The sequence below is a fragment of the Chenopodium album genome, chromosome 5 (genome assembly GCF_948465745.1).
Source record: "Chenopodium album chromosome 5, dcCheAlbu1.1, whole genome shotgun sequence".
In the NCBI taxonomy this organism is placed as follows: domain Eukaryota; kingdom Viridiplantae; phylum Streptophyta; class Magnoliopsida; order Caryophyllales; family Amaranthaceae; genus Chenopodium; species Chenopodium album.
In genome coordinates this window covers 5920178-5947076 of record NC_137838.1, presented here as the reverse complement: position 1 = coordinate 5947076, position 26899 = coordinate 5920178, and the positions used below count along the sequence as shown (strand labels likewise).

The following is a 26899-nucleotide window of genomic DNA, read 5'->3' as shown; positions in this document are numbered from 1 at the left end:
TTAAGCTACCACCAAAGAATTCACCAATGGGTATATTACCGCCCATTCATCCAACACCATTTTGAAAGTATCACTTTTGAGATTATATCGAACAATTTTGGTTTCAGTCTCCAAGTATACAACATCACAATCATAGGGATGAAATGTAACTTCCAAACGCTTCTTCAATGGACCATAAATAATAGGGTGAACAATCGTCGTAGTGATCACTTTCATGCATACAATTGTCCAAGTGCTCTTGTTATAATCAGCGAGTTCCCATACATTCAATGTGACGAAGGAAGGTCTAGTAATATATGCAAATTCCGCCACCCTAAGTCTTTCCTGGCATACTCCTAGGGTGCATAAAGAAGGTGGGAATGGCAACTCGATCAGGCGATACCTTGAAATATCATTGCTATATGGATCAATCACTAGAATGCTGTCATATAATAGCCAATGCAGCTTGTTGTTCACAGTTACGGAATTGTAGGAATGAAAAGAAGTAAGGCGAAGATCAAACTTTAGGGTTATTCGAGATGTGCTCCATTTACCACTCTCAAAAGAAAACACTTGCAAAATATCATTGGAAAAATAAGATCTTGATATGATGCGTACAAATTTAAAACCTCCTTCACCCTTAACACTACTAATGCCCTCTAATTTTCCAGTACATCCAATTGCTTTTAGATTACCTCCATCATTATTGTAGTTAATAGGTATTTCAATTTGGACATATTTTCTAGTAATTGGGTTGCAAAAGTAGTAATATAGTTGCTTATTTAGACGAAAATATTGAGTAGGATTACAATAAATCAAGAGATCATAGTATGAACCAATTACATTGAGCTTGTATTTATGGTCACAAAAAGGGTGAAAATCGAGGTCGAATGGGGGGTTTTGGGATTGGAAAAACGGGTGCTCGGATATCAGGAAGGTTTTATGACGGTTTACAACGTAAAGGGTGAAAGGGAAGAACTTCAAAGAAATAAGGTCAAGGAAGATGGGTTGATAGATAATGTTGTTCCATCGCTTCGAAACACTTCGACATTGAACCAAAAGTTTCCATGAGTCTATTTTTGACAAGATTAAGAGCAATATATCATCACCTAGTTTGTCTATTCGAGAAACAACATTGTTCTCGTTATCGTTGTTGTGTCTCGTGTGATTCTTATGATGTTGATTCAGAGCATTCATGATGTTCTTGTTGTGTTGATCTAGAGATTTTTTTTTTTTTTTTTTTTGAAGGATTTTGATCTAGAGAACTTTATGTGAAGGTGTTTTCGAAATTGATGATGTGATGTTGTAGTTGCTATATCTATTTACATACTCTAAGCTAGACAGTAAACATACTTCATATAGGATTCTATTGTTTTTTATTAAAAAATAATATCTTTTTAATTAAAGGATTTTATCTAAAAATCTTACAACTCAAAATAATAGAATAATAATATCACAAATTTAAAATTATGTCCAAAAAAATCTGTAATCTTTTACAAATATTGATCAAAATTATTTCAAGGGTATAATTAATTTTATAATTTTACTCCGTAATATTCAAGCATCACATTATTAAATGATGGTGAACGGATAATTATTCCTCAAAAAAAAAAAAAAAAAAAAAAAAAAAAAGAAAAAAAGAAAAAAAGAAAAAAAAAAAAAAAACTTCTAACCATTAAACAAAACAACTGCATTCAAGACAACTAAAAACATCATGAACAGCTTATTATCAAACGAAAAAACATACAAATTTAAAAAAAAAATTTAAAAAAAAAAAAAAAACATAGAAATCACAAGCTCTAAATTACTGTTTCAGTGTTTCACTTGGCCATGAACTGATGACGGCCAGCAGGGATGAACCAGAGGAAAAACTGTGAGAGTTCGGATAACAAAAGTCGGATCACCGAGACACTTGCTAACTACATCCAATGTCCCCTTCCTCATATTGCATTTCATTATATGATTATGGCATCTCAAATACACAACATCCTCATCTTTTGGGTGGAAACTCAGCACAAGATTGGTCGAAAACTCGAGCATGTTAAACTGATAATCACTAACAAACACCATCTCTTTGAGGCAAATCCTGTACTGTAGGATCCATTCCCCCTTATCATAGTCCTGCAGCTCCCATACCTTAAGCATCCGGTTCGGATGCACCCCTTTTATTGTGGACATCCTGAGTTTCTCCCTGCAGGTTCCTAGACAAACGTGTGCCATCTCATACTTTAACTCAAAGGGGGGATCGATTAGCCTACATTGGCCATTGATGCCACTAAAAGGATCTATCACAATCATGGTTTCTCCATCATTACCGTTAATTATCCAATGTAAGGAATTGTTAAGAGTAACTGCACTTGTCCTAAACTGCCAAAATCGGCGTATGCTCTGTGGGCAGGACAGCAAGGACTCGCTCCACTCCCCTGTTTCTGAAGAAAATATCTCAGCAATGAGATGACTACTATGGGAGCCTAGCTTAAGGACCCGAACCACCTTGTAGTTGAAAATTGGAAGATTATCGCCATAAGTAACCAAACCAATGGCCATATCATCCTCTACATGGCGGCCAGGGATTGGTGGGAGAGCTCGCCATTGCTTGGTTAGAAGATTGCAAACATAGTACTTGCTTTGATGAGAAAACAGTTTGTTGTCATGACACACCATAAGGTCTCCATGTGATGCAACTATGCGGATAGGCCATTGATTTATTTGATTAGGGTGTTGAAAGCAGGGGAGAAAGTCTAGGAAGAGCTCCTGGGATTTGATGAGAATGGGATGCTCGGAAACTGCATGGAGCTTCCTAGAAGCTGTCTCGGCAAAATGGTGATGCCAGTAATAAAACTGGTGCACCAATGTGAAGGGTGAAGAATGGTTAAGGCTTTGGTGGTGGACAAAGCTACGAATGAAGAACGGATCAGAGATGAGAGAAAGCCAGCGTTTGCAGACAGTTTTCGATTGGACAGCAAATTGGCAAGGCAGTCTTGTAAGGATTTCAATAAGCAAGCTATCTGGGAGATTATTGATTTGCATTGTGTTTATTGAATCTGTTTCATTGAAAGATGCTAAAAAAAATGATTTAGCTAAAATTAGAAAGGGTAAGGCTTATATGTTGACATTTTCTTGATAGGATGCAATTTGAAGACGTGCTTTTCATATTTATGTGATATTCTATTACGTGGTTCCCTCAATCTTGAATTATGAAAGTATAAAACTAAATTAATGGAATCTACTTTCTTTCATGTATTATTGGGATAATTATGAGTTAGTGAGGATCCATGATTAAACTTGTGCCTAAGACAAATCTTCCTGCACTTATGCTACGCTTATAAGAGATTAAGCCTAAATTCTGTCGGAATATAGCAGATTCTGCATGACTGCAGACTGCACAACTCCCAGATATGCAGAACATTCATCATATTATAGATGACTTGTAAAAATAGATGACTAAGTTGAGCTCATTCGGCTGATTAAAGGTAAACAAAAAAAGGAATGGAGCTTGGTGGACTAAAAATGAATATATCTCTATATATTATGGGGGAGTAGTTTCTGAGGCGAATTTGGAAACAGGAGGCTAAGAGACCATCTTATCTGGTTTAACTGTGAAACCGAGCCAAATCAAACTTGGCTGAGCGCAGCCAACTCACATACAAACCAAAAGCTACACTAAATAGAGCAAATGAATCAGGCTTGCCAAACAGAGTCAAGCTACGTCCATCACAAACAATTTAGTGCCTAATCTATCACGGCTAGCCTCATTTCACCTCAAAGTACAAACAAAGGCTACAAAGTGATTCAGACACCATTACATATAGCATAGTGTTAAACAGGGTAATGTTTTTGAGCTTCATCCACTACCCAAGTGAAATCATTTTTGAAATTTTATGCTATTTTTATAAAACTGTTTTAATTACTCTTATAGATTCTTAATCCATATATCCTACGAATTACCAAAGATAAATTCATACCTTCAGGTGATCTCACAAAAAAAAAAAAAAAAAAAAAAAAAAAAAAAAAAAAAAAAAAAAAAAAAAAAAAAAAACTAGATTTTGCATTAATTATGAATTGTCAATGACATCCATCACGAGTTTAAAGAATAGCTAGCACAAACTTTAACAGCTCAACTTGACTCCCAATATTCAAATTATTACACCAAATATAAGAGTAAAAATACTTAAGTGCTAAACAGAGCAGCACACATCCAAGATCTCCATGAGATCTTACTCTATACAACAAAATTCAGATTTCAAAATTCTTTCGACTAAGAGCTCATTAAAGTACTATGCAAATTCAAGACAGGGGAAGTGATGAAGGGATAAGCGATGGCCAACATGGATGCATAAGCAGAAAGACACCACATGTTCCTACAGAGAAACTCGAGTCTTGCAAGCACTCACTGACCACTTCCAGTGTTCTTTTTCCTACATCACACATCACTATCTGATTATTGAATCTCAAGTACAAAATCCCAAAGTCAACCGGATGGAAAGCCAGTGCCTCCATTGTCGAAAATCCAAACTTATGCAGACATACATTCTCAAAAAATGCCATCTCTTTAAGACTGATCTCGTATTCCAAGTCCCAGTTTCCGGTAACATAATCTAGGAGTTTCCAAACTACTAACAGACAATTTGACCACCCTCTAGAAATTTGGCAAACTCTGAGATAATCCTGACAGGATCCTAAGCAAATTCCTATGTCAGGATTCAACTCAGATGGCAGCTCAATGACTCGGCATGATCCCTCAGCTAATTCAAATGGGTCAACCACGACAATGTTTGAGCTGTTCACCAGCCAATGAAACTTGTTCTTGACAGTAATTGACTCAGGCCTGAACTGCCAAGTCCTCGTGAAACTCTGTGGAGAAGTTATCTTAAAGTTTCTCCACTCACCCACCTCAGAGGAAAACACGTTCACCTCAAAGCAGTTACCATTACTAAAACACGAGTCTAGTTTAGGGACTTGGACCAGCTTGAAGCTATTTAAAGAAACAGATTTCTCAGAAGTAATGAAGCCAATAGCAGTATCTGCTACTCTATGATGACCTGGGGAAGGTGGAAGGTTGAGCCACTGCTTGGTTAATGGATTGCAGATGTAGTATACACCTTGCAATAAAGACATTTTAAGGTGACAGCAAACTAACAGGTCTTTGTGGCAGGCCACCACCCAAATGGGGTGTGATTCCCAAGGTCGGAAGCAAGGGAGGAAACCCAGGTGAAATCCTTGCAACTGAAATTTTTTGTGCTCCGAGACCATATGGAAGTTGTGATGAAGGTGATCGCTGAGACAGCGATGCCAGAAATGAAACTCATAGACAAGGGTGAAGGGTAACGCGTGACGGTCATGGTACCGGACAAAGCTCCTGAGAAAACAAGGATCGGAGAGGAGAGAAAACCAGTGTTTGCAGACGGATTTTGCACGAAGGACAGAGATGCTTGGAAGCCTTTGAAGAATCTCGACTAACAAGCTATCATTCAAGACATTGTTAATGCTGACAGAAGCACTAATTGTTGAGTCTGAAGTAAAAGGAAGCTGGGCTACGCTTAATTCTCCCATTTAAAACTTATTGCTGTTAGTTGCTGTGATTTTTGTCTGTTTTTTAACTGTGATTTATTAGCTTTGTAATTGATGGATTATATTTACATTTCAATAGGTACAAACGTGCTCACCTTCTTGTGGGGCTAACTTCTGCATGTCCAATTATTGTACATGCTTGGCACGACCATATACAACTCTAATCTAACTAGAAATTTATCAACTATATTATTAAATTATGCAATTAAATACTATTAAGTAAATGCTTGGCACAACAATATTCCCTAAACAATAATAATTAACTCAAACTATGGATACAAGTTTGACAAGATCTGTTCAACCAAGAAAAAAAAAAAAGCATTCTTGACGAATCATTGACCTATTAATATTAACCATTAAGCTTAGTCATATGGAGTACGTGGCACCAAATTTAGCATTCAATCTATCATAAATTTCTTATAAATTCTGAGACCTCTTGTTTCCAGATACTTACATAATATTTCTTATATAGCGCCAGAAGAAAAACAAAAGGTATCTATGATTTTAATTGTTACAATATCTGGCATATCTTACGTCTATAATTTCATTTTTCAAAGGGAAAATGCACAAAAATTAAAAATATTACACCATGAATAAAGAAGATTGGATTGTTTCAAGAGACTTGCATATAAACCTATCAGGATTCAGGAATTCTCAGGATCAGAATATATCTACTTGTAGTTTGCATTTTGGTAAATTGCCCCCAAGATAAATAAGGGCCAGAGATATAGGAGCACCACAATTTGCAATTACATATGACAGAGGGATGTTGGACAAGGAGCCTCATGAAAATCACAAATTCACACATATGGACTATCCGACTGATGATGCAACCAGCATGAAGAGTTTAGCTATGTTGAGCAGTAGAGAATTTAGAACAGACTGGACGTGAACTTAGAAATATAGTGAAACGTACCTTTATTGCAATTTCAAGACATGCTCTCCCAAGGATGAGAGTGAAAGGTACTGGATTGTTTGACAGTGGTACTTGAAGCAGTCTGTAAAATTTTCCAATATTGCAATGGTTAAGCAAGCTGTCAAAACTCATAAGTACGATATTTCTCAATACTGAACTGTGGGGATAATTAATTAATGCTATCATGCTTATCTAGATCATAAACAAAACTGTAAATTCTGTAGATTAAAATCATGAAGTTTTTCATGTATGTAGGGACCGGGAGCAGCATCGTGAACAGGACAAGATTAAACCCAGCTTACAAGATCACAATTCACAAGACATGCAAGCAGATTTAATTGTGGATTAAATTTTCATACAGGCCCCAAGTTAAAAGAGTGCAAGCAGAAAATATTTAAAGAATTGGATATTATGTCTACCTCCCAAATAATGTTCCCTGTACATCTATCCTCAACCACAACCAATGCATTAATTCGCCTGAATCACTTTCCAGTAACACCAGACGATCACATTGGAGCACCAGTTGTAGCCCAAGCAGAACCATGTATGAATCTCTGATACATGGCTCCTGTTTTGCACTAGTTGTAGACACCTTCTTTGTATCATGGATGTCTTAAAGAAGAGGTTTCCCAGAGGCCTGCACCAGCCATAAAATGAATATATATACATTTGGCACGTGATAAATGATGTGATAATGCTGGCCCATGCTTGGAGACAAGTCATCCAAAAATTCCTTGGGCATATCATGGAACCTGAGCAGAGTTAAGTACTTAAGATTTTTAATGCTGACTGGCACCTCCTTCAGCAGTAGGCTCGGTCCAAGTTCCAGCTCTTCCAATACAGGCAGAGCCCCCGGCACTATATTCAGTGATTTTAGATTGTAGAGATTGTAAAGGTGTAGCACCTTATGTTTTTGAAACCTTCTTGCACTAATATGTAGTTGTTCACCATCCTATGCCTAAGAAATTATAAGCTTCATCAGATCTGGCAATGCTCCCACAAGTTCAAGTGGAGGGCCATTCAAACTTGAGTGACATAACATCAATTTGACAACTTTTCAAGCATTTAAATCCATCAGGCAGCTTCTCTAGTCATTTCATCAAGAATAGGCAGCAAAGCATAGGAGGAGGATACATACAGTCTATCTCAAGCACCTCGTCCTTGTATCTAGAAGCAATCATGAATATTCAAGGTAGTTCATGTTCTTAATTGCATTACACATGTTCCTCCCATCTTCTCTCAACTGCTTCAAATCCCCAACTGATCCATAAAACCAACTGAACAACTCATGTTACACACGTCCATTCATCCCAAATTCTGCAATTCTTGGGAATTTTGGAAAACTGCAGCAGGTACCTTTGCAGCTCTAGCATTTCCCACATACAAACTGAAAGTATCATCCTAATGGTAAGCATATGGCTTAAGAATGTCTTAAATGAGATAAACTACCTATCTCAGCTGGTAGCCTGGTAGCTATTGTATGATGGAATGTTTAAGATCCAACCTTTGGAGGTTCCCAAGTTTGCCAATGGATTTTGGCAGCTTCTCTACCTTGGTCCACTTCAGACTCCGATACTGCAGGTGACGTAGACTTCCTGTAGCTTCTGAGATGTGATTTATAAGAGCATTTTGAAGATCAAGCACTTTTAAGAGGTATGTAGTCCTCAAAAATGAGCCTGTCAAACAATAAGGGTTTTTAACTTAATTCTTACATATGAATACCAACAAAATGCGAACTAAGAGACAAAAGTAATATGTAGAGTAATCTGCTATTAGGAGCCACTTGGTTGACAATAGCCAACTAGCTTAGGTGAACCTAACAGGCCTGCCTTGTGAAATTAGCCATTACTAAGACTAATGAGTTTTTTATATACATCTTGACCATATTTCATTCAATAGAAATGTAATTAAGTATATAAACGCTATTTTCCTGTAAGTTGGACAAACTTTTCTCCCAGATTACATCCCATTGAATGTTGTATAATACAATATCCAAGAGTTGTATTCATTGACAATTAGACCATCAAGGTGCATCAACATGCTTCTTGGCTAATTAACTAAATGAAAAAACACCATCCATAGAACCTAATTAACTAAATGAAAAAACACCATCCATAGAACCTAATTAACTAAATAAAAATCGAATATTATGAGATCTAAATCTCCAAAAAAACTAAGTACAAAATCCCAAAAATCACTAGAATGGAAAACCAGCAGCTCCACTACCAAAAATCTAATATATAACAAACATAGATTTTCAAGAAACACCATTTCTTTCATACTGATCTTGCTAGCTTATAAGTCATAATATGAAAAAATGTACATACATTATCTCAAACAATATTCAGCACTTTAGTCCCTAGATTATAAACTACCTTATACTTCGTATATTGATTAATAATTTTTATACTTCTCTTCGCAGTCAATTTTTATACTCCACACTTCAAATCGTTTCTAATACACAAAATACAGCCACAATAACTTTGATAATTGAAGAAGTAATTAAAGATATACTGCTAATTGGAAAATAAAATATTTAATTTCAAGTAAATGCGTAGTATAAAAGAAGTTGAAATTTAGGTACAAAGCATAAAGGAAAGATGTATACCTTGAAATCAACCAGTAAAACGGAGCATCTGATAAACCCTAATTCAGCGATCATCGTCAACTCCAGAACCACCAGACCAGTGGAAGGACCAACGAATCATTGTTGGTTCCTGCACTGATCGCGGTGGCGCTGGCGGTGCGAGAGATTAACGAAAAAGTAGGAAATTCGATTGTAGGAAGAAAACGGTGATAAATGTGGACAGAGAGGGAGATTATGGTAATTGAGTTTAATTGCTTTGGACATTGGGCTATTAGGCTACTATATTTGGAAATTGAGACCAATATACTTCGTATTAAATAAATCTAGGTCCAATATTAGTATATTACTCATATGATATGTTCTAGACTTTGGCCCGGTTTGATAATTAGTTGATTCTAGTGTATACTTGTAATCTTGTATAGTTGTATCAAGTAATTGACTTGATTAGTTAGTTCGGTTGTATTAGATACTTTAACTACAACAAACTATTTTGGTATTTAATATGTTTTATATTCATTTTTTTAAGCATTTTAATTATATTCCATGTTAAAGAGCAATTAGCTTGTTGTGAGAATTGTTTACTCTATATGGTGTTTGTATAGCTTTTTCGAATCAACTTATGAGGTCTCCATACAAAACATTAAATTTGTGCATTTTGACATTAAACTAACTAAAATTTTAGATCTAAGATATGTAAATACATATATGTATACACATGACCTTAATCATAAATCATTCTTTATCATGTTATTATGAAAAAATGAAAAACACCAAAGATCAAGCAAGATTATACTCATTTGATTTAAAATGTGGTCCAATCCATATGTCTCATTTGACTTATTTTTGTAAAAAAAAATTGCAAAAATAAAAAAAAAAATTAAAAAAAAAAAAATCCTTCTTCCTCCCTTATCCAATATGCACGAACATTTCAAGACCCAAGTGGACTGTCTTTCTATATCAATTTTATTCACGGGTCAGTGGGTCCCACGCATAACCCACCGTTTTTTTTCGGATTCAAGAATTTGGACATAAATCCGGATAATGTGCCACGTCAACCCCCTCTCTTCAATCTTCCAACCTCACTCACTAATCACTACTCTGTACTGTACTCAATTTCTGCAACTCAACAAAAAAAAAAATCTCAACTTTAATTTCCCAGAAAATATAAAAAAGATGGCAACTTTATGTGCTTCCGCCATTAATATAACTCCAAAGCTCTCTAATTCTCTCTCCAATTCCATTAATTTATCATCAACACCGACTAATCTATCTTCCCTTCGTTCTACTTTCACTAATCCTTCTTCTTTGGGACTAATTGTTGCAATTAAGAGTGTTCAAATCACCAGAAACAAGCCTAATGTTGTTTGTATGTCATGGGATGGTCCTCTTTCTTCTGTTAAGCTTATTCTTCAGGGCCGTAATCTTGAGGTTTTTTCTAATTTCCCTTCATTTTTTTGGATTTTTCTTTGTAATTTCTGTGATTTTTTGGGTATTTCATATGGGTTTTGAATATTTGATTGTTTGGATATCTGGGTTGATTATGGTTGTTTCAAGCTGTATTTATGCCAATATTTTGAGAAATTGTTTAAAGTTATTGTCTTTGAATGCTTACTTCGTAGTCTGAAAACTTCAAAATTGGATATATTTAATGTAATTTGCTGGGATTTTTCAGAATTTGTGTGTACAATCTTCATTCTTCAAAATTACAGGCATATAATTTGAGTATGATGAACGGTTATGTTATGAAATTGCTCTTGAATTGATAATTGTTTTAGGTACTAAATTATAATTTATTGTGATTGTTGAGATTGTTTGTAGGGTTCATTTCAATATCAATTATAATTATTTCAGATAGACTAGAATGATTATTTGAGTTTTTCTCTGAGCATCTATTACTTCAGGTTTCCAGTATAGGTGTCCATATTAAAAAAAAAAAAAAAAAATGAAGTTGCTACTACTCGTATAATGTACTTGTACTAGATTGTATGCAATGATCACTTTTTGTACTCTATTTACTTCTAAATAATAGGCCACTATTCTATTTTTGGTCTGCCTAAAATGTTATGCCACTTTCTATGTTCTTAGCAAGGAATCTACAAGAAAGTGTTAACTTTAATAGCTTAATATGATGGGGATGTAAAATTTTAATTTATGAAGGATAATTGATAAGGTTTAAGTAGTACATTTACTAATTCTTTGGGAAAATTTTTGAGTGAACATGTTGATGTCAATAATGATGTTGTATTATTATAAACAGATGAAGATTTTAGACTGTTGTTGTGATGTTGTAATAGAAATTTGATCCTGAATGTTTGTGTTGCAGTTATCTGATAATGTTCGAAGCTATGTGGAAGAAAAGGTTGGTAAAGCTGTCACGAAGCATAGCCATTTGGTGAGGGAGGTGGATGTGCGTTTGTCTGCTAGAGGTGGACAGCTTGGTAAAGGACCTAAACTAAGGAGATGTGAGGTACTATATTTCACCCTCGTGGTTTCACGTTGTTTCTCTATATGCTTTACATGAGTAGTATTCTTATTGAAAGAATTTGTGTTTAGGTCACCTTGTTTACCAAGAGGCATGGAGTAATTCGAGCTGAGGAAGATTCTGAAACTCTCTATGGAAGTATTGATTTGGTCTCCTCGATAATTCAGAGGAAATTGAGGAAGGTTAAGGACAAAGTATCTGACCATGGTCGACATATGAAAGGTTTCAATCGCTCAAAGGTGAGAGAGCCTGAGCCAATAAGAATTACTAGAGAAGATATCTTGGAGGAAGAAATGGAAACAGCCCCTCCTGTTTCTGTTGAAGATGATGACTTTATTGAAGAGGTTGGTTTGTTGCACTTGCTAAGCTTTATTTCTTGGCATGCCATTCTTAATCTTACTGACCTGATATTCATCTGCATATCATGTTTTCTCAACGCTTACTTTGTGCTTATCAGATTTTCTTTACGTCCTACTTTTTATCTTTGAACTTTATCAGGTGGTTCGTACAAAGTACTTTGACATGCCACCCCTTACAGTAACAGAAGCTGTTGAACAGCTCGAAAATGTTGATCATGACTTCTATGCTTTTCGAAATGAAGAAACTGGTAACCAACCTTGGCACATTAATCTTAAGTTCACTGGTTGTCTTAAATGTTTCCCTGCCAATTTTGTAATTTCGGATATGTTATTCACACAGGTGAAATTAACATTTTATACAAAAGGAAAGAGGGAGGATATGGGCTTATTGTTCCTAAGGACGGGAAAACAGAGAAGTTGGATCCTTTGCAAGTTCAAACCGACAAACAACCCTCCTTCGCAGAATAGGCTGAGGTTGCTAGTCTTGGGTACTAATTACCTTAAAAAACTCAGTTTTTTTGCTTGACTGTAAAAACAATCAGGGTTTGAAAATCAGATTGTGGACTCCATGGAGAAGATTTTGGATATTAGAGAAGCTCCAATTGTGATTATCCTCCTCTTTTTGGATGACCTGTTTGTCGCGGTGCTATACTGCTATGTATGTATGGAAACACTATACATGTTAGATAATCTTGTAAATGCACGAGTTAGCTATTTATACTTTGTTCACTGTCTATTCTGTTGGCTACAACTCTGCATCAATAGCTCTAATGCAGCCTGGTTTAGAATGAGGTCGTTGACATTACATAACTACGAAGTATGGAGTATAATGCAAGCTTATGGCTGGTTACAACAACAACAAAGTCTTAGGGTATGTTCTCATACGTTTATTTTCACTTCAGCTCAGTTCAGCTCGGCTCCTAATTTCCTTATCTTATAAAATATTCATTTCAGTTCAGCTCAGCTCAATTCAGTTCAGTCAATGAGAACAGACTCTTAGTCCCAAAATGATTTGGGATCGGCTAACATAAATCTTTATATGAAATCGTGCGACTTAAAGAAAAAGACATAACAAAATAGTCAATTGAAAGAGTTTGAAAAAGGTTAGTAAAGTGAGCAAACGAATTAAAGAGCATTCAAGAAAGAAAAAAAAATGATAATCCCAAGTTGTATACCTTTTGCATAGCAAAATATGGTTGCATTGCATTACATTACAATCATTGTCAAGAAGGTGATATACTCTTTGGAGTTGATTAGTTTTTTTGGATATAACCTACGAAAACATAACTAAGTCGATGAACATTCATAGACAATCACATGAAATTTAAATATTTGCCCATATTATTAAAGAGTATGATCGAACAAGTTATACAAAGTCAACCCAATACAACATAACCTTAAGGGCAAAGGAGGAAAATAAGCCTCTAGAAAAACTCAACACTAGCGACTAAGATAGTAAGAACACAAGTACGTGATAGCTTAATACTAGATTACTAGTATTATTCCAAAAACATAATACTAGTAGTGTTTAGGAGGCAATCATAGCTCTCACAACCATCTCAATATCATTGGTAATCGCTATGGCATCCTTTGATGCACCTTGTATTCCCATTCTTGATAATCCAGCACAATACAACTTATTCTTTCCTTTCCAATGATTGGGGAAACGATTCTTTGGAAATCCATCATTTTTTAGTATATAATCATAATCCTACAAAAAAATTTAAAAAAAAAAATACAATTTGATAAATCATTTATGCCGTAATAATATAATATACTTTGGATGAGCTTAAAATAAAATTTTCATAAATACAAATGACAATATTAAGAGAGTAAGATTTTATTATTAAGGTCACATAAATGTAAGGTTATTATTATTGTGCATACCTTTAACCAATCACATGCTGTGCTTTTAAATCCAGTTGCAAATATTATTGCGTCAAAGGCTAATTCAACATCATCTTCAAATATAACTTTGGTCTTATTAATCCTCGAAATTCCCGGTAAAACCTATAAATTTTACAAATAAGAAAAGAATTAAAATATTAGGTAATAAATTCACATAAAACATCAAATGCTATATTATATGGCCACTTAATTGGGTTTATATGGAAAAATTTAATTCTAGGGCATAAGCATGACAAAAATTGGCTATGCAAAAGATACAACAGTACAGTAGAATATTTGTTATATTACTCCATTAAAAAACTTGGTAATAAAATGGGTAGGATTTCGAAATATGGACATAATTACAGTACATATTAGGTGCATATTTGAATTGTCTTTGTCCCCAAGTAACAAAAATATTCAGGGTGCAATTTTAAAAATAAGATTTTCTCTCCTCTTGTAAAATAAATTATACGAAGTACAAGTAAATAATTAAATTTTTCTTCAAAAAAAAAAAAAAATATGTATGGTTTCCTTAAAGAAAACTGTAAGCAATAAAAAGTAAATAAATATACAAGCCAGGACATATATACAGTACATATTAGGTGCATTTTTGAATTGTAAATTTGTCCCCAAATAACAAAAATATTAAGGGTAAAATTTTAGAAATAATACGGAGTATAATCTTTTCCTCTTGTAAAAATAAATTATATAAGTGAATATAAATAATTGTCTTGTAAAACTATGAGCAATAAAAATTAATAAATAGTAGGATATTTACCTTAATGTCAGCGGATTGAATTTTGGCAATAGTTCCCACATCAAGAACTGGGCTCCTTCCTTTGGTTGCCTTTAGAAAAAAGGGACCTTCATTTGGTCGATGAATTCCATACTTGGACAAGTTTCCATACTTCAACTTGCTAGCAAAAGTGACTATAGCATCCACCTTTGATAGGGGGATGTATTTTAGCAAATGCATGCCAACAAAGATCATTTCTCTTGCAACTACATGAACCTACATGTATTAACAAAGGAATTAGCTTACTACTTCCTATATAACTTCTTAATTTGTGTTATATATAATGGATTCAAAATATAAGAATTAAGAAGTCTAACCGGATTTCTAACAACAATTGAAGTATTGGCTCCTGAATTACATAAATCATAGCTTATTTCCATCCCAGAATTACCACATCCAACGACCAAAACATCCTTATCCTCAAACTCACGACCACTCTTATATTCACTAGAATGCATGACATCTCCCTTAAAATCTTTCAATCCAGGGATATCAGGTATGTAACTCTTGCCATTTTCACCTGTTGCAACAACTAGAAAACTAGCAACAAAGACTTTAGTCGCCTTTTCTAAGATATCCCTGGCTTCAACTAGCCACTTGCCCGTAGCTTCATCAAATGATGCAGATTCAACTGAGTGATAGTAACGCGGTCTAATATCAAAGTCTGAAACATAATCATCAATGTATTCTATGAAATCATCCTTGCCCATGTATTTATTAGCTTGTGGTGCATGAGGCTTGAAGGGTAATGAGCAAAATTCTTTTGCTAAATGAAGGTGGCATCGATCATATGCACGTTTCTTCCAAAGAGAAGCACAACAATCTTCTTTTTCAAGAAGAATGTATGGGATAGATTTTTTGGTTAAGCATGCAGCAATGCCAAGTCCTGCCGGTCCTGCCCCTACTACAAGGACTAATGTTTCTTCCATAAAAATTTGTTAGATTTCTCTTTAAAAGAAATATAAAAGTGAGAAATTTACAAGAACTTATTGAATTGAAAGATATGTGGGTAGCTAGAAATTCAAATGTAGAAATTGGACTTTGAATTAGTTATTTCTTTGACTCGAGGGTAAATTGATGATTATATAGTGTATTTGGGGTTGATACTCCAAGTTGTCTAGAATATATATATAGGGGTTGTGTTGTAAGATTGTCCAAAACTTAAAGACAGTCTTGACAATATTCTTATGGAATATGACAATTAATTTTGGTAAACTTGGTAATTTTTTATTTTAAATAATGATGAATTTGGTATGTTTTGGAGGAAGAGTGCATTGGCATGTGGTGTCATTAATTATAAATAATAAAATTGGCAACCTAAGATTATGTCATATAACAGTGATAATTTACTAAGATGTGGGGAAAAAAAAGGACAAAAAAAAAAAACAAGTAATCATCTCCTATATTAAACATGAACAGAAGTTTACATAAAAATTTATGGAGTAAAAATTATAAACTCAACATTTTATTTACTTTGATTTATTTCCCTAACAGCTAACGTCCTTCTAAATATTATTACATAAATAAAAATTTCTAAACCTCTTACCTCTCATTTTCGTATTGTAAAGTTCTAAGTTTAGGACATGAATCAATCAAAGGACAAATATGCATATTTGAATTTTCTCTGTTAAATTTTTTACTTCAAATAATTTTGATGTTACAAAGGAAATTATAATATTATCCGTAGCCTTAAACATTGCTATTTCTAATAAATGCATTGGCACAATCATTGCCTTGTGTTTCCATGTATAGAGAGGTCGTTATATTTGAGAACTAGAATATTGTAAAATCAAGCCTTCTCAATCTTATGTATTTGGCATATAATCTTATATTGATTGCATCCCATTAATTACGTTTTTGTGAACTAGAATATTGTATAATATGGAGTAACTTCAAATTACCTATATATATGCCTTTATGTAAGCTTGATTTTCATTGATTGAGAAGCTAGGCTTCGTTATATACACAAAAAAAATATATATATATACACAAAATAATGTTAGAATCTCTGAATAATCTAATTATACAATATTCTAGATATACATACAAATATATTCACATTCAATTGGTCAAAGATTATAGAACTGTATTTAATCACTATATAAATATAATTATAAGAGTATAATTATGTGGACCTGCAAATGTCATTTGCATGACTCATAAATCTCGATAATTATAAAAAGATGAACTTGATGTCTAAAGCTATTGAAATTTACGCCTACTACTCAGCTTACAAGACTACGAGCCTAATTCTAAGTTTTGTTATTGCATAGCCACGAACCAACGTACAATACAAATGCAAATAAACTTGTAATTAAATATTTGCCCCCAAAAAAAAAAAAAGGTCGTATTGAATCGGTCCAGTCAGGGTCTTGGAAAGATTGATTTCGGTTCAGTTTTGAGGTCACCCATATTTTTGATAAAGGCTTTGATCCGATCCAGTATTCTGATCACCTTTTTTTTAAAGAAAAAAAAAAAAAATTTAAAATTTAAAAAAAAAAAAAAAACAGTCCTGGTCAGTCCAGTTTGGTAAGATTAACAACCCTAATAATTCCTAATAATTTATCAATTGAATAATACATATGAAATATAACAATCATTGTAATATAAGGGGTAGCATAAATTTCTTCAAATGAAGAACAACTAGGTAGATGAGCAAAAAAAAATACCCTTGTATACACTTATCACTTAACGTAAAACAATGAAAATTCTATACCTCATAAACTTATTACGGCTCACTGAAATAAGTTTAGAAAAAATAAGTTCAAACATGTTCATTTCTTTACCAATAATTCAAGAGCCATTTTTAGCTTATGTTACTACCAGTCTTAGCTTACACTGCAAAATCATAGCAGATACAGCAAAGCTACGCACCTGACTGTCTATTTGTTGCAATGGTGAGGAGCTGAGGATGCATGGTGAAATTCACATATAAGTGTACAAGCTTGTTACTACAGATTCTGAACTTTATCTGCTGTGTACTTTTAACCTTAATTCGGAAATAATTTCACCAGAGACGGCTGTTTAGAGGAAATCCGTCTTTCTTTCTCGAGCTAATTTCACCAGAGACGGCTGTTTAGAGGAAATCTGTCTTTCTTTCTCCTCGCGAAAACCCAGGCAAGGGAGATAAAGTAGACCTTCAAGGACCATGTATTGGATATTCTGCATGGCTCTCTGAAGTATCTGTCTATCAGTTTCTGACAAACAACACCGCCTTAGTACCTTACTGATCTATCTGCCCGTATTCAAGGTAAATGGCTTGAATTTGAGAAACGAAGACTTCACAATCCTTATGTATGCCAAACTGCCAAGAACATCTCAAAGTGTTGCTGGGTTTTCACGTCGAGCTCAAGGATAATTGTAGGCAATAAATAACATCATGAATGGGAGACCGTACATTTGCCTTAAGAAGATGGTTTTGACAGCCCCAATATCTCCACTCCATAGTCCATATTAGTACAAAAACCTGCATTCAATTTAGATTGTACTGTACTTCTCTTAGAGGCAGTTTTACAGGCGAATTTGCCACCAGTTTTAAAGTATATCATTACATTTGTAGTTGGTAATCCAACATGGAAGTGCAGTCAAATAAATTGTTATTTCATGCAACAAATGTTAATAGGAGGAATTAAAAGAGAGTACAATCACTGTATTCTAGTAAGAGTGAAGGAAGCTTCCTTCCTGATTTTGCATGTTATATCGGATTATTGTCATTATAAAGAAGGTATGAGCTATATAAAAATGTTACTTGTATTTTCAAGTGTTGAGTTATACAATTTCCAAATGAACACAACACATTAATATTCATTATTCCATCTAGTAAATGTCAAAGTTTGAAACAACCAAGAATATAATACATTTACCGTTTACTCTATCTCATCAGCACCCTTTTCATCCAAATCGCAGCCAACTTGGACCAACTGCTTCTTTGTTTTGGAGAATGATTTACTGGAGACACTCAACAACTTATTCAGAGACATATCGTCGCCTACAATCTTCTTCTTCAGTTCATACCGATGCTTGATTCTGTTATCAAGATTGTACCCCAGAAATGCAGGAAAAGACATGAGCTCTCCTATTTCTCGATCCATCTCTATGAGCAGGTAATCCATCTTCTTCTCTAAAGACTTCGGATTGTATTGCAGTATCTGAAAATGCTTTTTGCTCATTGCAACTATATCTTCAGAAGAAAAGCCGTAGCTCAAAAATAAATCAATGACTTCTTGCAAATTCTCTGAACTTGTTCTTGTCACAGCCCCCATTGCCATAGCAAGATCTTTGGTCCTATGGCCATAACCAACCTTTACCAGCATTGCCAGCTTGTGAGAGAGGTTCTTCTCGAAAGAAAGGCCAAGAAACAAAGGCGCTTTAATCAGGAACCGATAAATCTCTCCTGAATCCAATCCACATTCCTTCAAAAGATCAATTCTGGGCTGCAATTTCCGCTGTTTGCTGGTACTCATCACATTCGGGAAAACAAGCACTATCTTGAAGATTTCCAGATCAGTTAGGCCAACATATGACCTGAAGAACTCCACATGACCTTGCAAATGCTCCAAACTATAGGTTACGATAGCTGGCAGTCTATTCAGAACTTCACCTACAGCATCTGTATCTCCCCCACTAAGCCGTTGAAGAAACCCAATTCGCGGTACCAACTGAGTATCCAAATCATAGTTGAGTATTGCAGGGCGCTTAGCAATGATACTCACAGCATCAAAACGGCTCAAAAATGTCAACATTCTCTGAATCTCTTCACATGACTTCAAGCAAAAAGCCTTGCTAAGATTAACATTATTGAGAATATATGCAATCTTTTCCTGAGGAATACCATGTTGAAGCAGCAGATCAACCTTCTTATCAAATCCTGCAATAAACCTAGGCTCAACCCCAAGCAAAAGGCGCTCAATTTGAATACTTTCAATCTTGTTTCCTAAACCATCATGAATAAATTCTATCAAAAAACCAACTTCTTCAGCAGTTAATACATCTGGGTGTTTGGAAATCAACTTAGACAATACAACCTCATTCATTCCAACTGATTGTAACCCACGAATACGACTGCGAATCAACTCAACTGGCACAACCTCCAAACCCGGGTTTCTTCCAATAATATCATTTGCTACTCTATCATCAATACCCAGAACTTGGAAAACCGAAAACAGATGTCCTAAAAACACAAAAACCCATTATCATATGAAAAGCTGTTTCATTATAACAATGCAGATAACATGTTTGATAAAAGGGCTGAGAGAAGTACATACCAATTTCAGTGAGATTACCACTTTGTTTACTGGATTTGCTTAAAATAAACACATTTCTGGAATGTTGAATTGAAATTGGCAACAAGAAAGCTCGATTATTTTCACCAAAAAACCCAGAAAAACAAAGATGAGGAGAAGTATGAGTTGCGTAAAGAGGAAGTTGAGGAGAAAAGCTTAATAATTGAGGATAAAAAGAATATGATGACATCAAAGTAATCATCTTTCAACGTTCTTCTTTTGAGATGGAAAAATCTTGTGATTTGGATTTTTAGAGTATGAACCTATAATTGGTTTGAGAGTTGAGACTTTGAGATGTACTTGGCGCCAATTTCTCTCTCTCCAATCTTTTCTTTTTCTCAAAAAGTGACTATAACTCTTTAATAAGTGGATGTGGGAATATTCCGTCCGTTAGCCTATTTGGGCATTTTATATTGTCTCGGGTTACAAAACCTTACTCGATTCACTCTTCGTGCTAATTCGGATTCAAGAATTAGTTGTGGATGGTTAGGTTTCACTCCTCTCCCATTTGTTGTTGTGAGGGATTAATGGTTGCACTTTGAATTACGGCTTTACACTAAGAACTACTAGTACTAAAAACTCTACTCTAACAATCGTTTGTATTCATCTCAATAAATAATTTCAACACATACAAATATTAGTTTTCATGGTGTTACATTATTATCAAATTGAGATCAAACTTTGAGGGTTAAATTTTCCACCAAAGAGGCTAACAAAATCTTTAAAATCATAAATAACTTGCTCAATTTCAAATGATCTTCCTCATTTGACAATCTTGTTTTTCATAAAGCACATATAGTGTGATATTTAATTCAAAAATAAGTCATTTCTTTGCATTAATTATATCATTACAATCTAATTAATACAGTTAAAATTTGATTCTAATATTTAGAGAAAAGTGACAAATCACTGTGTCAATCAAACGATAACACATCATAATCATAGGACACTTAATAGTTCAAATCAAGACAAGAACATTAGAAAAAGCAACCAATAATGTTGAGAAAAATGACATTGAGTTATCATCTACACCAAACATTAGGCCGTTTTGTTCACAATGGTATAGAATATGTATCAAGACCAAAAAAATGAGATGTGATATTAAATGATAGGTAAAAAAATTTAGAGTAACATCAGTACAACAAAATTGCAGTACAATTTACAATCTACACACAAGAAGCACATAGATTGGGACAGGTAAGTCGAATACGACCACACAATCCATCTTTCAATTTAAGTTCAGATAGAACAGCAGGTGTTGATTTATCTCCAGGATTGGACGAATTCGTCCTCTACACTCTACATTACCTCGCATACGCGTTGCTATGCCAATTGGCATTGAATAAAATTAGTTAATTATTGGTATACCATATTCCTTCAAAGTTTATACGATCTTCATCTGTTTAGGGCGCTTCTTTTGAAAGCATTTGCCTGCTTTTACGGCTGCATTAGTATTGCTTGATGGAATCGACTTTAGGAGGATCACTGGTGAGTCTTCTTTTCTGGTTTTCTTGGGTGGTCTCGGGCAAGGGAACCTGAAGGATAAAGGTAATAGAACATATGCTTAACTTTAGTGCTACGACGAATGATTAGAAATTAGGATCACAAAATTTGTGTTGCCAAAACAAACTTGCCTCCTTTGAGATACTTTGCCAGGAAAATTCTCTCTCTCCTCTGTAGGTCTTCTTTCTTTGTCATTCTGGGGTTGTCCCTGCATGAAATAATAGAAACCACAGAGAAGAACAGATCATTAATAACGCGAACTAAGTAACAACTACACAAAATAATACATTTTCGACAATATTCAGTAAAAAGACTAAAAACACAGTGGAACACCCATTCGGTAATAATATAATTACGCAACTAATCACTCCTCCATATTTAATTAATAAGGATTAAGCATAGTAATTCCATCAAACAACCTAGAAATACTCACTGGAGGCTGTTGCAGCCATTTTTGACCAAGAAAGGAAAGTCAATAAGACGAAGTGTTTGTTACTGACTTATAATTCATGTAATTCGCATAAAATAACAGTTCCTAGAAAAACATGCTGACTAAAAACACCTATAATAAAAAAATAAAAAAAAAAATAAAATAAAATCTCTAACAAAAGATTTTATGTAGAAGTAATAAGCAACAGCATCTAACACACTGACAAGACAGAAAGACAAGAAAGTGCTGATGAACAACATAGATCTTGTTCATAAGTTGATCAGGAAAATGAACAGAAAATAGACGAAACACACATTAGTGAGCATATGAGTGAGAAACGCACTCGTGTTTGCATCAGAGTGAGATTGAACCAGTTACCACCAGTAAGAATGGAAATGTAGAGCAATTATTTGCGAGGATCGGCATCATAGAATTAAACGAAAGATGTACCGTACCAACTGCAGACAAATGAATGCTACTTGCCCCCTCCGAAACCCCAAACAAACTGATTCAGGCAGGCCGCCCAGCATGAAAACTATGAAAGCTACTCTTTAGTCTTGCAAAAATATTAGCAATATGATCATACATTTACACTGCGGTCATTAGGTCTCTTGTGTGATAAGAAAATTCTAATAAACAGCATTATAAGTAAATTTCAGTATAACATGGGGTTTTAATGTGAGCAACAAGGAAATTACAGCAAATATTAGCTCATGATGGTTGCATTGGTGTCAAAGCAGGGTGCAGAAAGGGACCGTTAACTAAAGCTTATCCCAATGCAACTAATTAACGAAACCCAGAAATTAACGCAGTCAAGACAGCATTGTCATCAAACCTGGTTGAAACCTCAACTATAAGCTACCCTTATGAAACTAAATCCCAGGAATTGAAACGGTTGTATTTTTTCCTTTTCTACGGTACACTAAAATGGCTATGCTTCTCAGACTTCTAGCCTAGTTTACAAACACACAGGTTTCAAGCTGCCCAGTCTTCTGCACAAGTTCAGGCATATTTTACAAAACCATGCCTTGAAATAACATGCTAGTACTGAATACTGCAAGCATACATGCAGAAAAAACTGAACTCACCTGAAGCTAAAGCAGATTAATATTAGTATGAAAATGAAAATTTGAAGCGTTTGCTTGCATGACAATTAGTTTGAAACAAAAGCCAGAAGAAAGGAACTAGGAAAAGGTTTCTCTTTGGCTAAAACATAATTTGTTGAGTTACCCACTACTCGATCTATTCTTTCTCACCTGTTTTCACAATTTATCATAAACTTAGAATAGGAAGACGAATCAGCCATCCTAGATCATTCACTATGACTCCAAACTGAACTACAGCCAAGAAGCAAAATATTCTTCAGAATTTTATGTCAAATTCACAACACTGTACTCATAAATAGCTAGAAAAAATAGAGTACACAATGCAGCTTATTCACTACAAATAAATAAGTAACCTAATCAAGACATAAAATTGAAGCATGCTCCTCATATAACAGACTAAATCAGCAACAACCCATATTACAGTCAGAGCAAAACAATGAACACTTCTTATACAGTCAGAAAATTCATAACACTTTTAGTGTATTGGCAACCCCCGCTTGCCCTACAGCAATTTCAGAAAATCAAGCGAACCCTAGAACACAACCACCAGAGTTTTCAAACAGTTAGCAACGATGCAGCAAATAGGAGCAAGAAAGACAGAGTTTTCAGCAAGATCCTACAACAAAATTCGAAAGAGCGTGCCCTACCATAAAATTTAGAGGTTACACATTTGGATTGGTACTTAAAATTTCTTAAAACAAACCTGGCATGGCAAACCCATAGTCATGAAAATGAATAGTACATGCCCCTAAAAATGTCAGCAAATAATGCTATGATGAGATTCTCTTAGGCTATCTGAAAATAACTGCAGATCTTCATACTCTTAATAGGAAGGCCGGCACTCAACCACACATACAAACACCATACATAAGCACATTAATAAAGCACTGACAACTTCTTCAAAGCCAAAAGTAGTGGCAATCACAGAGTAGAAACAAAGCTGTCCACAAACATTTTTTGATCTTGACTTATCATATATACATGATGCATAATTCCTAGATGATAGAAATTCAGAAACTAAACAATGTTATGTAAATTATAATACGTACTTGGTTCAAATCAACCACAAGCTGATAAACTTCAGAGTTCGGCAACAGGTTCAAACTCAATCATGAAAATCGAACCAAAAACTCGAAACAATTCACAATTCCTACCTAATTCCAAGCTTAAACTACGAACAACTACAATCCCATAAATTTTCACATCATCTTGAACATGAAATAATGAGATTCAAGCAAGAAAACACCATCAAAATCACCTTAAACAGAATAAACCCCCCCCCCCCCCCAAAAAAAAAAAAAAAAAAAAAAAAACAACCCAATCATTATCATTATTCCATGTAAAGCAAAACCCTTTTTTCAAACTAGCAAGAAAATTAAACAAACCCATTAATCAATTAGAGTCAATATTACTATTAATTTTCTTACTTTATTTAGTTGCAACAACTTATCATCTTCCTTCACCATCATCTTGTTCTTCTTATTCAGCTGATCATCATCAAATTTCTTATCATCCCCCAAATTATCAACCAACAAATTCCTCTTCTTCCCACTTGAAACCCTTGATTTAAATTTACACTTCTTATCTTTGATTTTCCATTCATCATTCTTCCTAAAAACCCATTTATCCGATTTCCATTCATCAAAGCTCGTATCAATTATGGTAACCTCACTTCTCGAATACGATTTCAAGTCAATTACTTCTTCTACAACATCATCATCAAATTTCACCTCATCAACCCTAACATTCCCACTATTATCATTCAAACTATTATCGCCGCTTGATACGAACCCACCATTATCACTCTTCTCTCTCCTCAAATCGTCCGACGAACTGGGTCCACTCGGCAACTCGCTCTCCGAACTCGCCCCACAAAATCTAGGGTTTGCCTGCTTCCGAGAACTCTTCTTCGAGAAAGTTCTGGAAGATTCTCCGCCCATATTGAATAACCCACATAAAACTCCGGCGAATTCTCCGGCGGAAGGGTTACACTCCGGCGGTTTCTCTCTCCTCAAACGAGCCGGAATCGGCGGCGCGTGTGACTGAGTCGAATCGGAGTGAGTTGCTGAATCGGCGGTTGGAGCTGAACCGGAGCTTGAGGATGATAGAAAACGGTCGAGATCCGGTTCTTCGCCGGTCGGAAAACCTCGAGATGACCGGAGCCGGTCTAACCAGTTAGAGCTTGATGCTGAGATCATGGCTTTGAATTTTAATTACAGAATTAAAAAATAAAATAATTAAATTTAAGAAAAAAATTGAAAAATGAATTTTTGAAGGATTGTTTTTTCTGGGGATTTTCTCTTTCTCTCTCTCCTTTGGTTTTCAGAGTTTCAGGTGAAACATCAGAGTGTTTCAGAAATGAAAGTGAAACATAAATTTACTACTCTACGGAGTAGCATAAAATACTTCTTTTTTTTTTTTTTTTAATTATTACTGCAATTTTTTTTTATAATTTGATTTTGGTTTTATAGAAAATATCTTTTGATATTTGGGCCTCTTTGGTATTCATATGTTTATTGGATAATGCCCAATCATTGTCCATTGATGAATTTAGGCTGTCCATTGGATTTTGGCCCAATTATATGTTATGGACTTATAGAGTTGCTATGTTGGATGAAAAAAGCTTTCTGTTTTCGTAGAAAATTTTTGGAAAATTTAACATATGTTATTAGCGAAATAACGTTGTGTCACATTTGCTACCTGTTTAATATTTTATTTTACTTTACTACCACCCAAATTCCAAAAATATATACTTCCTCCGTTCTATTAATATTGCAACAATAGACTTTTTGCACTATTCATCACTCTCGTTTGACCATATAATATGAGTTATACGTTAAGCAAAATATAGTCAAGTGGGATCTTGTTGGGTTCGTCCCATAAAATACTTTCACAATATCAACTTTTTATAATTTTTACTTTTACACAATTATAGATATTTAGCATATAAAATGTGTTTTGGAATGCGTAATTTCCTCCTTGTTGCAATATTAACAGAACGGAGGAAGTATTTCACTACCAGATGACTTATGTCATTATTGATTCCGTTAGTGGGGTCTAACCACCCTTCCAGCCACCCCTCCATCCCCAGCCACCTCATTGCCACCTTCCAACCACCTCCCTTTCCCCCATCAATGCTGCCTTAAAGGCCGAAATCTCACTGCTACCCCCTCCCCCGCCGGCGACCGGCTCTCCTTGCCCCTAAACCACAATCCCCTACCCAAATCCCCTTCCCTTTCCACGAAACCCTAGAAAAATTCATCTTCTACTCTTGAAACCCCCAAATTGTTCCTCCTCCACCCTCAAAACCCCTTGCCGCTATGATTTCAGGGCTGGGCGAGGAGTGATTGGGAGGTTCGATGCATCTTAGCCACCTAATTTCATTAATTTCGAGTAGCAAATTGCCAATTGTGGAGCTGCAAATGCTGAAATTACGGGCTGAATTATAGCTTCTTGCGGGCTACTATTTGTTCGATTGGGCTGTCGGCTTCCACTGATGGTCCTGCGAGGCTGCTAGTGGAGCGTGGCTTTTTGCGATGGTGCTGCAGACGGGAGTGTTGGTCCAGGCGATGCTTGCTGCAGTGGGGGTTGAAGTGTGGGCTAAGCTTGGTGGTGTTGGAGAAAGCAGGGGAGTTGCAATGGATCGACGTTGTGGGTAATTACTGCGCCGGTAGCAGTTGCAGCGGTTTGATGTGATGTCAGCAATGGTGAATGGTGGTGATGCTTGAGGTGCGGGTGGCAGAGGTTAGTAAGGTGTTTTTGTGAGGAGCTGGGACCATTAAGTGTTGGTGAGTGGTTAGTGTGGTGTGGGTTACTAAATTGGTGTGGTGATGGATAAATTTGGCCCCACTTAACAGCAATATTGACGGGAATTGTTATGTGGTAGTGAAATATACAGTTAGGGATTTTGGGTGGTAGCAAAGTGAAATTAAAAATTAAACAAGTAGCAAATGCGACACAAAGTGCTTTCGCTTGTAGCAAATGTCAAATTTTTCTAA

General features: G+C 35.1%; 7 protein-coding genes across 8 annotated transcripts; 1 reads left to right on the top strand and 6 right to left on the bottom strand.

Annotated features, from left to right (window-relative positions):
- On the bottom strand, positions 1-1176 carry LOC145632473 (uncharacterized). The gene has a single exon (XM_081684855.1). The coding sequence runs from the start codon at positions 1174-1176 to the stop codon at positions 1-3; it is 1176 nt and encodes a 391-aa protein (XP_081540981.1).
- A 615-nt stretch (positions 1177-1791) lies between these two features.
- LOC145632472 (putative F-box/kelch-repeat protein At1g15680) lies at positions 1792-3009 on the bottom strand. Its single transcript, XM_081684854.1, has one exon. It carries the CDS (start codon positions 3007-3009, stop codon positions 1792-1794), a length of 1218 nt encoding a protein of 405 aa, XP_081540980.1.
- A 1001-nt stretch (positions 3010-4010) lies between these two features.
- LOC145631671 (F-box protein At5g49610-like) lies at positions 4011-9441 on the bottom strand. Of its 2 annotated transcripts, XM_081683814.1 has the most exons (4): positions 9075-9441; positions 6886-8142; positions 6467-6548; positions 4011-6371 (listed from the first exon to the last, which is right to left on the bottom strand). In XM_081683814.1, exon 4 carries the CDS (start codon positions 5530-5532, stop codon positions 4267-4269), a length of 1266 nt encoding a protein of 421 aa, XP_081539940.1. In that variant the 5' UTR covers positions 5533-6371; positions 6467-6548; positions 6886-8142; positions 9075-9441; the 3' UTR covers positions 4011-4266. The 2 variants fall into 2 exon arrangements, with proteins under 2 accessions (XP_081539940.1, XP_081539938.1); XM_081683812.1 differs by having other exon boundaries at positions 4011-6548.
- Positions 9442-10117: 676 nt separating this feature from the next.
- On the top strand, positions 10118-12630 carry LOC145631670 (ribosome-binding factor PSRP1, chloroplastic-like). The gene is made up of 5 exons (XM_081683811.1): positions 10118-10481; positions 11377-11520; positions 11607-11879; positions 12034-12142; positions 12235-12630. The coding sequence occupies exons 1-5, from the start codon at positions 10227-10229 to the stop codon at positions 12360-12362; spliced, it is 909 nt and encodes a 302-aa protein (XP_081539937.1). The 5' UTR covers positions 10118-10226; the 3' UTR covers positions 12363-12630.
- A 792-nt stretch (positions 12631-13422) lies between these two features.
- On the bottom strand, positions 13423-15509 carry LOC145632471 (putative indole-3-pyruvate monooxygenase YUCCA10). The gene is made up of 4 exons (XM_081684853.1): positions 14898-15509; positions 14563-14796; positions 13782-13904; positions 13423-13605 (listed from the first exon to the last, which is right to left on the bottom strand). Exons 1-4 carry the CDS (start codon positions 15507-15509, stop codon positions 13423-13425), a joined length of 1152 nt encoding a protein of 383 aa, XP_081540979.1.
- Positions 15510-18275: 2766 nt separating this feature from the next.
- On the bottom strand, positions 18276-20161 carry LOC145630198 (transcription termination factor MTERF8, chloroplastic-like). The gene is made up of 2 exons (XM_081682449.1): positions 19845-20161; positions 18276-19750 (listed from the first exon to the last, which is right to left on the bottom strand). The coding sequence occupies exons 1-2, from the start codon at positions 20062-20064 to the stop codon at positions 18447-18449; spliced, it is 1524 nt and encodes a 507-aa protein (XP_081538575.1). The 5' UTR covers positions 20065-20161; the 3' UTR covers positions 18276-18446.
- Positions 20162-20932: 771 nt separating this feature from the next.
- On the bottom strand, positions 20933-25297 carry LOC145631669 (uncharacterized). Its single transcript, XM_081683810.1, has 3 exons — positions 24329-25297; positions 21497-21573; positions 20933-21397 (listed from the first exon to the last, which is right to left on the bottom strand). Exons 1-3 carry the CDS (start codon positions 25097-25099, stop codon positions 21247-21249), a joined length of 999 nt encoding a protein of 332 aa, XP_081539936.1. The 5' UTR covers positions 25100-25297; the 3' UTR covers positions 20933-21246.
- Positions 25298-26899: the final 1602 nt, after the last annotated feature.